The sequence below is a fragment of the Capsicum annuum genome, chromosome 9, assembly GCF_002878395.1.
Source record: "Capsicum annuum cultivar UCD-10X-F1 chromosome 9, UCD10Xv1.1, whole genome shotgun sequence".
In the NCBI taxonomy this organism is placed as follows: Eukaryota; Viridiplantae; Streptophyta; class Magnoliopsida; order Solanales; family Solanaceae; genus Capsicum; species Capsicum annuum.
In genome coordinates, this window is record NC_061119.1 from 216,782,183 (window position 1) to 216,798,734 (window position 16,552).

The 16,552-nt window shown below is 34.4% G+C and overlaps 1 protein-coding gene across 1 annotated transcript; it reads right to left on the reverse strand.

Moving 5' to 3' along the window:
• Positions 1–1,952: 1,952 nt before the first annotated feature.
• LOC107840922 (U-box domain-containing protein 34-like) lies at positions 1,953–10,465 on the reverse strand. Its single transcript, XM_047396605.1, is given in 11 exon segments — positions 1,953–2,377; positions 2,380–2,545; positions 2,653–3,399; positions 4,070–4,498; positions 4,732–4,833; positions 5,414–5,652; positions 5,751–5,872; positions 6,577–6,692; positions 6,771–6,892; positions 9,984–10,197; positions 10,412–10,465. Coding segments are annotated over 11 exon segments (2,334 nt in total). The 5' UTR covers positions 10,451–10,465; the 3' UTR covers positions 1,953–2,339.
• Positions 10,466–16,552: the final 6,087 nt, after the last annotated feature.

Consider the following 16,552-nt stretch of genomic DNA (forward strand, 5'->3'; position numbering starts at 1 on the left):
TGGTGGTGTTGGATGCGTGGGAAGTGTTTCTAGACAACTCCGAAATGTAATAATAATAAAAAGACAGAATATACAGAAGAAAATTTTCAGTTCACCAACTTTTTTTATTTTTCATGCGGAACATAAATTTAAAATTGAAAGATGTGTTTGGTGTGAAGGAAAAATTTTCTTAAACGACAAGCAGATTTTTAACTTAATTTGTAGTAGTATATATCAAGTGCAAAGATATTATATTAAAAGTATTTATATGTGATCTAGCAAAACACGAGTGAAAGTAATAAGGGTGTAGGATGCGTGAGAAGTGTTTTCAGAAAACGACCAGTGAAAGTAATAATAACGAAAAGACATAATATACATAAAAAAAAAGTCACAGTCAGTCACCAACATTTTTATTGTTTACATGAAATATTAGACTAAGACACAAGTGCTCCCCCAAACTATACCCAAAATCTCAATGACACATCTAAATATGGAGAATTTTTAAAATTTGCATTGTATCACAATGGTTTCTGAAATTCACGTTGCATCAGTGATACACCAATTCACTCTATATCAGTAATACAATAATTCGCTCCGATACGACAATTCACTTTGTATCTATTATTATATGAATGCTATAAAGTGAAACTGATGTATCGCTCATATAAAGCGAATTTCAAAAAATGGTATTAAAAGTGATTTATATGTTTTTAACATTTCATCTTGTCAATTATTACAATATATTGCTCTTTCTTCTTCTAAGATGTGAGCCATGTTTTTAAAGAAATTATTGGCAGATTAAATAATTGATTGTCCGCAAAACTCGTAATTGAAGATCTGTTAATGATATAGTTCAAGAACGCCTCTGTTACTTCTAGGAGGCGTAAGCTCCATAGAAATTGTTTACCTGAAACTATACTTGACTCGTAGGTCATGGCAAAAAAAAGGGGCAGCCCGGGGTCCAGGAAAGGGCCCCACCACGATGGTGTATTGTACGCAGCTTTACCTTACATTACTGGCAGAGGCTATTTCCAAAGCTTGAATCTGTGACATTCTGGTCAAATGACAACAGTCAGATAACACAAGGTTAGAAGTCTAACCTGTCCAAAGTAGTATCTCACATATGACTCGAGCCCCTCGAGAGTAGGCCTTCTTCTCCCTCCACTTAATCCCCTATCGAAAGGGTCGAAATCCACCTAAGGAATAGTGAAGTTTCAGTGGGGTCTTTCTGTCCAGGTGCAGGTAGAATATTTTATTGATGAAAAATCAATTATTCGACCAGGTCAGAGTGGTGTAGCCACATATAGTGGAAGAGCGGTCAACTGACACTACAACAACAACAGACCTTGTGTATTCCCACAAAGTGGGGTCTGAGAAGGTAATGTGTACACAGTCCATACCACTACTTCAGATGAGGTAGAGAGACTTTTTTCGATAGACCCGCTCAGGAAAAGGTCAAATGACACAAAATATACAAACTACATAGAAAATTATAGTATATATACATGTCAAATTACTTTTTATACACATATATTAAGCCTTGGGCATCTTCGCGAAATTTCTGACTTCACCACTGTGGAGATATGCTTCATGGCTACTTGTCAAGTTGTCTCATTTCCCTTCTTCCATTTTCACTTTCCACAGACTTAGTTCCCATCAATTTTCAACCATTTTCATGAAGCACTTCACTAAGTCTAGCTTAAAATTTTGTGCAGCTAATGCTTCAAGATCAATTAGTATGACAACTTTACTTCAACAACAATGTACCCCGTGTAATTGCTAATCCCACAAGTGGGGTCTTGAGAAGATAGAGACGTAGAGCGTACGCAGACCTTACCCCCAACTTGGGACTTGGGAGTAGCGAGGCTATTTCTGATAGACCCTCGGCTCAGGGAAAATGTGACAAAAGTAGACAACTTTGAGATCAACAAATTTAGCTACATACACAAGTTAACAATTTTTTGCTTTTATCCTTGTAGAAAGCTAGGATATATTATTTCAGACTTGTCTACCACCAGAAATCATGAATCAGAATGTATGGTCTCATTCTCAGTATTATGTTACATTTTCTATAGGTTTTCCTACCATCAGGAGCTATACAATACTTAAATTACAGTTGCTAATGTACACTCGACGACTTGTTCTAAAGACACTTGTGTACAATACAACAGTCCTATTACTTTTCCTTCTTTTCTTGTGGTTTCTCTAGTTTCCCTTTCGGCTTGATATCGTCATGAACATTTTGACTCTTTGCACTGGAAGTACAGTGGAGGTTGGTTGAAATAATGTTTTAAGAAATAAGGAAATGAGAAAACTCTACCTTGGACTATATCATAAACAGATCGTCTCCTCCACATCAATCACAAGTTTTTCTCTATCTGAACGATGTTGAATGTGATCTCCATTCTTGTATAGCTAGCCGCAATGTGTGGTTTGGCATGATCAGCTTGTGCTGCATTATCTGTTTTGTCACTGGTGATGCACTGTATCTGTCGAGCCATAACTTTATTGCTCTATGCTCGTACGTAAATCCATCAGCTGCTATCTGTGGATCTTCCATTACTTCCTGTTAAGATGTTGCATGATACAACAGCAGAAAATCAGAATGAAACGCGTGCACAAAAACTGCACGAGAAATGACTAGGTCCCTTGTCTCGAATTTCAAGTTCTCACCTGAAGGATCGGGCATAAGTACGGACTAGGTGCCTGGATAAGATTCTTCTCAACGTTGCTATGCATGTCGGCAAATTCAGCAAGTCTTTTCAAAAGTGGAAGAACTTCAGTCTCGAGGTCAGGTCTATCTCGGCATCTAAGCTTACAGCAGTTTAGCGCCATCCTAGCTAGCTCCTCAGCTTCAGTCAACGGCCAATCAGTAACAGAGTTATCAAGAATATCCACCAACGAATGACAATTTATAGCATCCTCAAATTTCATTATAAGGCCATTAGGACGACGAGCAGCCAATAATTGGAGTACTATTACTCCAAAAGCATACAGATCAGATTTTGGTCTAAGTGTGCCAGTTCTTAGATACTCGGGATCCATGTAAGCAAAGGTGCCAGCAAGAACGGAGTTCCTATATTCTGTAACACTTTCCGGTACAACATCTGATATAAACGTTGCTAGACCTACATCTCCTACTTTGCTTACAAAATTTTTGTCCAACAATATATTTCCTGGTTTTATATCTCGATGAACAATAGGCTCAGGCTTTGAGTTGTGTAGGAATGCAAGAGCACATGCCACTTCAAAAAGTATCCTGAATCGAGAAAACCAGGGAAATGGTTTGTTGTTTCGTTCCAAAATGTAATCTCCGAGGTTTCCATTCTCCATATACTCGTAAACAAGGCAACCGTAATCAGGACAGACTCCGAGCAGTAAAACAATGTGCGGGTGATGTAACTGGCTAAGAACCTCCACCTACAAATGACGAATATTATATCAACAGAAGTTGAAAACATCTGCTATAAACTGTCTACAATTAGATTCAATACCAACTATACCCGGTAAACAATCCATAGATTTGTGAAACAAATAATTGTGCACCAGATCAAATATGTGATGCATGTTGCAGAATGTTCTAAGAATGCTTATAGTAAACAAATTATTTAACGTGAAGAGAATTAGCAAGACAAATAGTATAGCATGTGCCAATGTGACATTGTTATGCACTGGTGAATTGAACGACTCTCGTTGACAGACCAGGGAATATACATATTTAAAAAGGTCTTTGATTAGTGAGTTCTCAGGAAAAAGGGCAAGGAATGTAAGATGTGAAGTTGAAAGTCTTGTTATGTGCAGATAATAATGATACAAAACTGTTTGAGACTATAAACTACGGTACCTACAGATACACGAAGGGATTGTTCATCTCTTATTAATTGATATCGCAAACTTTATACCTCTACCAAAGAGTCAATAGTGGCCCTTTTTACACCTTGTTCCCCGGTTACTCAAACCTCCAACTTCTTCGTTGAGAAGGTGAAGGGGTCTTTCCACTATACTGCGATAACTTTTCAGTACAAGGAGGTATGTCTAAAATTGCATAACTTGAAATGAAAAAGGAAACAACAAAAGCTTGAAAAAGCACCTCTTTTAGGAATTCGTCTTTCTTTTCTGATGCATCGGAACAAAGAACTTTGATGGCAACAGGGGTGCGATCAAGATTGCCTTTGTAAACTTTTCCATATGCCCCTTCACCAATCATCTTAGACTCGGAGAAGTAATCGGTTGCAACCTCAATCTCTTCTGTTGTAAACCTTCTATACCTGCCATCAGATGATAATAGTTTATCAACAATTTTCTTTTTCTCTAAGGTCTGCTGTAGAGCCTTCAACTCTGCTATCTGCCTCTCGTAAACCTCTTCGGAAAGCAATTTTCTTGCTATCTCAACTTCCTTCTCAGCTTCCATATGCTTCTCTTTCTCTTCAGCAGCAATTTTCCCTAGATTTTCTTCTCTTTTCTTTGCGGCATTCACTTTTTCAGACTCTTCAAGGTATTGCGAAGAAAATAACTGGACCTGAAAGACAGTGTTCAACGTAATGTCAGAAGCTTGCTGGTAGAAGCGGACACGTTCATGATGGAGGCATCGGTGTCTTGCCGACCGGACTTACCATGACTCACTAATGTTGTAAAACCATTAACTGAAATGGAACTATGCTAGATTATCAAGATCATGATTCTATTCAGTAGCATATATTTGTTGTTTCTGGTATGTAAGACGAGCACTTCACGATTACCAAATGACTTTACCTTGTTCCGGGCATGCGCCAAGTCCTCACATGCTTGATTGTACATTGCTAAAGTATCCTGTAATTCTACGCGCAACCTCTCCACTTCGTCCTGAATGTCTAACTGTGCATAAGCAGAAATGACATGACAAAAGCACCTCGTGAACATTAACATATATATAAATTTTATTGTAGTAATTTATACTTTAAAATGGCATTTTAAATACAAAAGAATGCAAGTTTAAGCGGAACTTGAAGAAAAGCAACGACAACAACATATCCAGTATAGTCCCACAAATCGGGTCTGGGGAGGGCAAAGTGTACGCAGGCCTTACCTCTACCTTGTCAGGTAAAGAGGCTGTTTCTGAAAGACCCTCGGCTCAAAAAAAGCAGAAACACAATGTTTATGCAGATATAAGCAATAGAAGGATAGTAAGAAAATAGAGGCATACAAGACAACAATTAGTAACCGAAAACTAAGAGTGAGAAGTAAGGAACTAGTACAACAACATACCCAGTAAAGTCCCACAAGGGAGGTCTGGGGAGGGAAAAGTGTACGCAAACCTTACCACTACCTCGGGGAGGTAGAGAGATTATTTCTGGAAGACCCTCGGCTCAAGTGCAGCGAAGTACGGAACTAGTAAACTAATAAAAACACCGAAAATATACTAATATTACTAGCCGGAGAAAAGCTATCAAGTCACCTGATTTGAGTAAGTGGAAGAATGGCATCCCTTGACTGCCTCCAGACCTGTGGTCACATCTTCCAGATTGTGATTAGTTCTGCGTTGAGGATTGACGTAATTAGAAGAGTTCCCGTGGACAAATTCTGTAGAACTCAGATGGCTAGATGCAACTGACGATGATCTGTTATGAAAAATACTTCCCGCGGAGATAGAAGATGCACTGGATTGTTGTTTATTGACTATACGAAGGTCACCTTCTGTTTCACAGTATACAAGCACTTATTAGAAGTCAGAAACTGCTATTCCTGAACGGCAGAAGATAAACAACTGAGAGTCCAAAAGATTTTCCAAGTACCAGCAGCCAACAAGGGATTTAACGAATTTGTCATAAGCTTAGTTGAGGACACCACATAAACATCACAACAATCTGGAGCATGCTTGAGGATAATCGATGGCACGCTTGATCCCTTCAGCTTCCTAGTAAAAATTTGAACTACAGTTTAGCATAACTAGCCACTGGAAATCAAACATCTCCACCAAATCACGGAAAAATTACTTTCTTCTACTCAAAAAAAACACAACAACAACAACATACCCAGTGAAATCCCATAAGTGAGGTCTACGGAGGGTAGAGTGTATGCAAACCTTACAACTACCTTGTGGAGGTAGAGAATCAGTTTCTGAAAGACCCTCGGCTCAAGTGCATGACCGATAAATGCACATTATGCGACATTTAGAATAAATATGAACCACAATTTGGGTAACTCTTGATGAAATTTAATATTAGAAGAACAAGCCATTGATATTATTACTAGTGGGAAATTCCACAAGAAAATATAATGAGTGAATGGTTGTATAGGATCAATGTTAAACGACAACAACATTGATCACACAGGTGGGGTCTGGGGAGTGATGTACGTAGACCTTACCGCTACCTTGTATATATAGATAGGTTGTTTCTGAGAGACCCTCAACTCAAGTAAAGCATTTCAATCCAGTTGAAAAAAGGGAATGCCAGAATAAAAGCAGTAATAACAACGAAATATTGTGTTTAGAAAGCAGTACATAGCATCCAAAGCAAAGAACAGTAACAATAACGAAATAATGCGATAACTGAAGCACACACAATACTTCAACACAGGTGGTAACATAAACCGGAGAACGATCTTCGCCCTATTTACCTGGCAAAGTAACTTGAAGAGTAGGAGCCCAAGACAAAACTTTTAATTCTGGAGTCATTTACATATTTTAAGAGCACTGTTGCAGGATTATTCCCTTCCAGCACCAATGTCTCAACCTACATGAAGTTCAGACATAAATACACTTGTGAATTTAACTTACTTCAACAAACCAACACAACGTAGGAGAAACTTACGTTTCTTCGTTTGCATAAAGTCTTGAAGGGGATAAAGATTTCTTCACATTTCACTCTCTTATCCTCGGTATATAGTTTAACCACACTGTCCTCAAGATCATCAACAGGAATACTCTCTCCTGCTATAATATTGATCAGACATTAGACATTACAAAACAGACAACACAAAATGTTAGCAACTTGTTAATAGTTACTACTAGTTTTGATAACGCCTTTAAATAAATTCACAAATTGTACATTCAAACTTAAACTAGTACATCAAAGACTGTTTGGTTATACATTGTATTAATTTTTCACTCCTAAATTCTTTTGTTTTTGACAACCTTGGCGTCCAAGCTAGCTTGCGTGTACCTCCGGTACTGATTCCACAAGATACCTACGCCGTCCCACAGCAAAAGGTACCAGAGGTGGTACCAAATAACTCTGTTCACCCTAGGACAGATGCATATGGGAAGAAATCACCTGGTGCTTTTGTCTTTTCAAATTCACGGTTTTCAACTCACTTCATTGACCACTAGGCCACATGTAACCCTAACCTAAGTTGCTTCGACTCTCTAAATATGTGTCCATACCCATGTCGGATCCTCCAAAAATGCACTACTTTTGAAGGATCCAACACACACCTCATGACATTTTCTAAGAGTCCGAGCAACTTAAACCTTAACTACTCCTATCATTAGTATGAGTTCGTTGACCTCACAAGGGCAATCTATCTTGATGACGATTTTCATGATAACAAGAATTCGAAATTAATCATTCTCCCCTGTGATTCCCAATAAACAACATGATCCTGACCTATCATTAGTTAAATTTAGTGCTAATTTTCACTCCAAAGTCCGAACTTAAAAAAAAAAAAAGGATTTTGAAAAAAAAATTCATAAAACATGTAACATTTTTTAATTTACCAAATGAAATACATGTCCAAACACAAACATAACTTCATACAATAATTATATTTTTTTTTCGAATATCATAAAAGACTATACAACAACAACAACATACCAAGTGTAATCTCATTACGCACATCATACTCCTTCCTCGTAGATATAGAGAGGTTATTTCCGACAAAATAGACTATAACACTTGTCGGGTTCAAAATCGAGAGGGTGTAATGCAGAAGTTTAAAGTTTGCAAACCATGTAAATGATAATCAAATGACACAAAATTAAATGAAAAAGCATAATGTTATTTATGATTTGGTCAATCGGCCTATATATAAAACTAATATTTACAAACATAAAATCTATTAAAAAAAAATCTCCTTAGACTCTTCGATGGATTACATTAACAACATACCCCCACATAGTGGGTCTGGGGAGGGTTGAGTGTACGCAGATCATACCAGTACCTCAAATGAAGTAGAGAGGTTTTTTCTGATAGACCCCGGCTCAGGACCGATACCAATATAACAAACACAACCTAAATGCATATAAACTAATACAGTATGCAAAATAAACTTACACTGCTAGCTAATACAGGAAACAATACAGCCACAAGATAATACTATAAACTATCTAGTCGAAATCATAGACATCACTCAAACACCACGAATAAGAAACTCCAGACACAAACAAAGTACTCTCCCCTACTGTCACCGACGCACTCGTAACCCCTAACCCTCTATCCTAATCTGCATCCCCACACCTTCCTATCAAGGGTCATGTCCTCCGTAAGCTGAGAAGAGAGATCTTTCTATTTATAGAACTACAAAACACTTCCTCTAAGAAATTCTAATTGTAATAGAAAATCAATTAAAGTAGAAAATTCGTGGCAAATCCTAAAACAAGAATTTACAAGGAGTTGGAATACTGATGATTCTATTCATAACATGAATGAAAACAAACACAACCTAAATGCATATAAACTAATACAGTATGCAAAATAAACTAACACTGCTAGCTAATACTGGAAATAATACAGCCACAAGATAATACTATAAACTATCTAGTTGAAATCATAGACATCACTCAAACTTCGCGAATAAGTAACTCCAGACACAAACAAAGTACTCTCCCCTACGGTTACCGACGCACTCCTACCCCCAACCCTCTACCCTAATCCGCGTCCTCCACACCTTCCTATCAAGGTTCATGTCCTTTGTAAGCTGAGAAGAGAGATATTCCTATTTATAGAACTACAAAACCTTTCCTCTAACAAATTCTAATTGTGGTAGAGAGGTTGTTTCCAATATACCCCGACTCAGGACCGATACCACTATAACAAACACAACCTAAATGCAAATAAACTAATACAGTATGCAAAATAAACTAAAACTGCTAGCTAATACCGGAAACATACAGCCACAAGATAATACTATAAACTATCTAAGTTGAAATCACAAATATCACTCAAACACCACGAATAAGAAACTCCAAACACAAATAAAGTACTCTCTCCTACTATTACCGACACACTTGTACCCCCTAACCCTCTATCCTAATACGCGTCTACAGTATGCAAAATAAACTAACACTGCTAGCTAACGCAGGAAACAATATAGCCACAAGATAATACTATAAACTATCTAGTCGAAATCATAGACATCACTCAAACACCACGAATAAGAAACTCCAGACACAAACAAAGTACTCTCCCCTACTGTCACCGACGCACTGCTAACCCCTAACCCTCTATCTTAATCCGCATCCTCCACACCTTCCTATCAAGGATCATGTCCTCCATAAGCTGAGAAGAGAGATCTCTCTATTTATAGAACTACAAAAACACTTCCTCTAAGAAATTCTAATTGTAATAGAAAATCAGTTAAAGTAGAAAATTCGAGGCAAATCCTAACAACAAGAATTTAAATGGAGTTGGAATACTGGTGATTGTATTCATAACATGAATGAAAACAAACACAACCTAAATGCATATAAACTAATAAAACTAACACTGCTAGCTAACACATGAAACGATACAACCACAAAATAATAGTATAAACTAACTAGTCGAAATCATAGATATCACTCAAACACCACGAATAAGAAACTCCAGACAAACAAAGTACTCTCCCCTGCTATTACGGACGCACTCGTACCTCCTAACCCTCTACCCTAATCCTTATCCTCCACACCTTCCTATCAAGAGAGATCTTTCTATTTATAGAATTACAAAACCAAGGAATTATAATTGTGGTAGAAAATCACGTAAAATAGGAAATTCAGGGCAAATCTAACAACACTAACATAAAAAGTACTATGAAGGAGAATTTACACGGAGTTGGAATAGTGGTGATTGCATTCATAACATGAATGAAAACAAATTTATGAGCTTTCTGTAAAAGCTTCTCCACTGCCCATTTCACTGCACGTTGACTTCCTCTCCCTTCAGCACTCTTAACTGCTACTACAACCGTTATCTTCGCCGTCGTCCACGGAGGAGCACCACCAGTACTATCTCCATCATCAACCTTCACTTTCATTTTTTTCTGAAACACAGAGATAAAAACAACTAGTAGTATGTGATCAATGAATGGAGCGAGGAAAGAAATAGTATATTGTGTTTATTAATATTTTTAGATGTGTAATATTATGTTACAGCAAACAAACAAAAAAAAAAACATTCAAATATTATATTCATTAAAAAATATAATATATTAATAATAATAATAATAATAACAACAACAACAATAACATACTTACTGTGGTGGAGCTAGAATATTCACGAAGAGGGTTCAACATACAAAACTAACCGAAGGGGCTCAATATCTAATATATATATATATATACATAAAAAATAATTTTAATCATAAATATATAATATAATTTTTCATCAAAGGGATAAATTCGCCCCTGCATACTTACAAGTGGCATATGAAGAGATAAAAGATTTAAATTTTTTATTTTTTTTTAAAAAGTATGGAAATAAAAACTAACAGGCAATAATAAAACAACATATAGTAACAAAATCATGTTACTCCAAAATAATACTATAGTCAATCCTCACGGAAAAATAAATGATAACAAAAATCAACAACAAACAAACAAAAAAAGATCAAACATTATATTCATTAAACTAGTATAGTTTAATACAATATAATAATAATAATAACAACAACAACACAACATACATACTTACAAGTAAAATATGGAGAGGTTAGAATATCCGACAGACTTTCAGCTCAAGATAAAAAAGTCTAGAAAAAAAAGTATGAAAATAAAAAATAACAAACAATAATAAAACAACATATACTATAACAAAATAATATTATGATCAACTTTTACGAAATAATAAATAATAACAAAAATCAAAAAATAAGTATGTCTAGAATGAATAGCAAGTCAAATACACTCCTACCTTATTAGTATTTTATAGTAGTAGTGTTTTAATGAATATAATGTTTGAATAAATTGTATCATTTTTTTTTTTTTTGGTTACTTAATGTCATACATAAATAATTTGAAGAACAAATCAAAAAAAAAAAAAGGAAGATACTGGATTGAACAATTATAAAAAATTAGAGTAAAGAATAAAATAAGATTACTAAAGATTTAGAAGTCAATTTTAAGATAGTTAAAAGTTGACATTTGGGGCACAAGTGGACCGGGTCAATTACACAGGGCCCAAAAGACGTGCACTGGTCGGCTAGATGACTCTGGGCCCACCATTTCTTTATATAAAAATATTTATAAAATTATTATTTCATTGTCAACAATTGGAAAAAAAGATCTTAATATTTTTAGTCAGTCGGTTGTATTTAAAAACAATTAAGGGTGCTTTGAAAACAACCTCTCTATATTCCCGAGGTATAGGTAAAGGACACTTTAACTTTCTAAACGTCAGAGATTTCAATAGGTGTGTTATTGTTGTTGTAATCATTTATGACTATCGTTGGAGTATATCGTGTATAATTAACAAATATGTATACGCATTTAGTGAGAACAAATTTTACAAATAATTATAATGAAGAAATTTGTAAAAAAAAAGTAAATAAATATTGGAGTTATTTTTATTGTTGGCTTTGTTGGGATATTTAGGTTGAAATAATTTAGTAAATAAATTAATCTTTATATATTTAGGTTGAAATAAAAGAAGATTTTTAGGATATACTTTGATACCTAAATTTAATTGTTGCTTGCTTCTTTGATTGATTGATTCTTGAAGAGATAAGCATAGAGATAATGACATAAATTTATTTTTTCTTTTATTTTCTAATTAATTTGGTTGCGCTTAAAAACGACTTTTTAATCATAATCATAATTCATAAGACTAATATTGGTTTAGCAACCACATAAATACAAAATATCATAGACTCACACTAAGGCACATGAAAAAGGTCAGTTTGATGCATTAAAACTTTCATTACATGTAGAATTCGAAGAACGATCGGACCCAAAGGTTATCATATAAGTGTTGCAATCCCTCTTTCGTCCATTTTTACTTATCGACTCTTCTATTGGCACATGAATTAAGAAATAGTAAATGATAGAGATAATTTAATTAAGAAATAGTAAATGATAGAGATAATTTTATCTTATTATCATTTGAATATAATAAATTTAATGTCTTGAAACATACATTAGATAAAGAGTTATATTTAATGCTAAGGATAAAATGGGTAAAAATAGATAAATTATCCGTTGATTTTATAAATTGGATTAGTATAGTAAGACATCTCAAAATAGAAACATGAACAAATAAAGATGAAGGGAGGAAATAATAACACTGAATTAATAATAATTTGTGAAAAGACATGAAAAATGCTTCTCTTCAATGTCTTAAATAAACTTAAAAAAAAAAAAAAAAAAAAAAAAAGAATGTTTCAAACTTTAACAGCTCACATTCATGTACTACTAATTAACTTATATATACACAATATTGACTGAGTAAAATAATTTAAATATATATATATATATATATATATATATATATTGTAAAAGCTACATATACTGTTAGTATATATAAATTAAATTCAAATTGTATATATATAAAGTATAACTGACAAATTTACGAGCATAATTTTTTGAAAAAGTCAGATTGATGTGTGACAGATAGAGAGCGAGCACGCAAAACTTCAAGTATGGAATTTCCATGCAAGAACCATGTGTGCTCACTCTCTTCTGTCACTTTTCCTTTTGAGCTTGTTAAGTAAACTGAACTTGTTGCGTTACCCATAAAAAAGATAGTAAGAACGAAACGTAGATTCAATACACTATTTGAATTTGTTATATACAATCTTACCTCATATTTCTGCAAAAGATTATTTTTACGAATTTGAACTCGTAACCTTAAATTTACAATAATATATAACTTTTATCGTTGCTCCAAAACTATCTTTCTTTCTTTAAAACCTAAGGTTTTATTTTTTTGGTGTATATGATGAATAATATGTTCCAACATGGTGGTTTTATAGAAGACTAAAAGTGATACTTTAATTCCTCTTCCTTTTTCATATTCTTTTCTAAGCCACCTTTTTTTAATTTGATTCATTAAAGGCAAACAATATAAATCCCGACAGTTGAAGCTTAATTACAGAAAATTTTGATATTTTACATATTTACAAAAAAAATTAATTTTGAGTTTGGCTATGCATCAATAGACTGTCGCACCCGTCTGGTGAAGTTCCAGTTTCCTGATAAGGCGATTTTTGAGTGGGAGGGTAGTTCTATGTCTCTCAAAGGTCGTTTCATCTCTTATTTTAAGGCCAGAAAGTTAATATGAAAAGGGTGTATACATAATTAGTTTCCGATGCATCCAACGAACAGAAGCAGAGTCAAGATTTCCACTAAGGGGGTTCAAAATTTGAAGAAAAATTAATCAAAGGGGGTTCGAATCTATTATATATACATAAAAAATAATTTTAGTCATATATAAAAATAGTATAATTTTTCGTTGAAGGGGGCCAAAGGCTGGCTCCGTCCTAACCGATGAAGATACATTTTTTTCTTTGTAAAGATACCTTATTAAATTCCAATACATTTTTTTCGATTTTGAGTCTGTCAAGGTACATAATACATTCAACGACAATATATTTTTTTCCTTTGTAAAGATACATAATTAGCTACTATATATTTTTTCTGATTGGGTATGTCGAGATAAATAATTAGCTTCTGATATATCAAACGAAGATACATAATTAGTTGAGATTTTTGTAATTACTTTGTAAGGGTGGGAATTTGTGTAAATGTAACAAGTTAAGATATATATTTATGTTATTTTTTCATTAATTAAAGAGTTTAAGTTATAAATCCCGTCAACTTAAAAAGATCTTTATATAATATATCGTCATGTCATTCTTAAGAAAATATTTATACATCGGTAACTTCTTAAAATAAGGCTATTATAATCTAAAAATAAGTTAATTTATTTGTATAACATGTAAAGATGATATGATAACGATAAAATTTTCATATACATTGATAGTACGTAGGAAAAATGTGCGAAAAATATTTGTACTTAGGCAAATTTATAGTTACGTACCTTGAACTTTGCGGGGTCCTATGACCTCTTAGACTATTTTTTATCGTATTTAACTGGCATATATTTGCTCCTTATTAAACATTTTTTCTTACACGTTCAATGTGCGTGAAATACACGCAGTGGTTCAAGTGCCAAATATATGTAGTTAAATACGATAAAAAATAGTTTAGGAGATGAATACCGTAAAGTTCAAAATACGTAACTCCAAATTTTGCCGCACCTTTTTCCCTTGATAGTATATACATAACTTAAATAGCAATTATTATGCATTAAAAAGTCAAGAGAATATATGCATTTTTTTTTAATACTCAATCATACTAATCAAGAATCAGGGAAGAAAGTAATGACTAATGACGAACTATAATTTCAGTATTATTCTTTAATTACTTTTACTAATGCTAATTAAAAGTTATTCCCAAAGTCTAATTCTTTTTAATCCTTTTATACATGCTCCTTTTAACAGCACTAACGACTTTGGAATCTAATAAAGCAATGACGATTCAAAAAATTTGTATTATCTATAGAGTGTCAGTTCGTCCGGTCATATTGTATCGAACGAAGTATTAAAGTTGCGAAAATGAGGATGTTGCGTTGGATGTGTGGACATACTAGGAGAGATAGGGTTAGAAATGAGACTATTCGGGAGAAGGTGAGAGTGGCTTCGGTGGAGGATAAGATGCATAAAGTGAGGTTGAGATGCAGTTTGGATATGTGATGAGGAGGGACACTGATGCCCAGTTTGTAGGCGTGAGAGGTTAGCTTTGGATGGTTTCAAGCGGGGTAGAGCAAGGTAGGCCGAAGAAATACTGGAGGGAGGTGATTAGGCATGACATGGAACAGTTACAGCTTACTGAGGACATGATCCTCGATAGGAAGGTATGGAGAACGCTAATTAAGTTAGAGGGCTAGTGCGTGCATGTGAGTGAGTCGTGACCAGTAGATAGGAGTGTTTTGGTGTATCCTTGCTATTAATCGTAGGGCTTTGCACATAGGTTGGAGTTTCTAGTTAGGAGGGTTCGAGTGAGGTGTGTGCTTTTGGTTTGATAGTGTATAGTACTACTTTGTGGGTGTCTTATTTCTGTTATTTCATCTTGTTTCATATTTTATTACGACTCTGTTTACTGTCTATTTGTCCTGAGCCGGAGGTCTATTGAAAACAACCTCTCTACTTCTTCGAAGGTAGTGGTATGGATTGCATACATTTTACCCTTCCCAGACCTCACTATGTGTGAATTTACTGGGTATGTTATTGTTGTTGTTGGTGTTTGTGTGGATGTCTGAACGAGGAGGTGTGAGAGATTGGATATAGTGGGCATGAGGAGAGGTAGAGGTAGGCCGAAGAAGTATTGGGGAGAGGTAATTAGACAAAATATGACGCATCTTTAGCTTACCAAGAACATGACTTTATATAGGAGGATGAAGAGGTCGTAGATAAGGGAAGATAGTTAGTAGGTTGTTGAGCGTGGTCTTAGTATTAGCCTATGCATGTATTTGGCTTGGTGGTAGTATAGTGCACCGTAGTATTAGCCTATTCAGGTAGTCTCGACTTTTAGTATACCATATCATTTGTTGTTTATTATGTTCATACGATCACAACTTGTTTATAACGCTACGGTTACTTATCGAGGGTTTTTTAAAAATAGTCTCTCTATCTTTATGAGATAGCAATATTTACGTATACTATCTTTCCCAAATTCTACTTATAGAATTACACTATATATGGTGTTAGGGAGAAAATATATATATTCTTGCCATTATGTTGTTGCTAGATTTTATTCTTGGGAATGCAACTAAGTTCAAAATAAGGTTATCCAAAAGCATAATAAAATTAATATAATTAAGAATAATGCAAGCATCCCATAATATAATACTAAATGACTGGTAACTTCATGCATGCATATAACTGAAGCATCTATATAATAATATATAATAAATTATAGAATTCTTTTTTCAGAAACTTACTATTTCATGAACGGTAGGGGTATATATGTATCCAAAGTATGACGAAGGATATATACGTACTATTTAATATAGTTCGGAAATATATTTCTCTTTTCCGTTTCCGGAATATACTTATCTGCATTTGATATTTATACCAATCTCGAATAATTCACGTGTCGTATGTGTTGCATATGAACTTGAGTTAACGATCAAAAATACATCTAAAGTATACATCCAAAGTATAACTTTTTTGTTAGTTTCGCACTCTAACTATTAGTTATTCCCTTTTGATACCATAACTATAATGGCCATCTATGTATTAAAACGCACCTCGAGGCAGACTAGGCCAACGTAACATCAGTTGTGAAACTCGCGAAAAGTGATAGTTCAATTGTGTTTTTGACCATTATATATAGAGATAA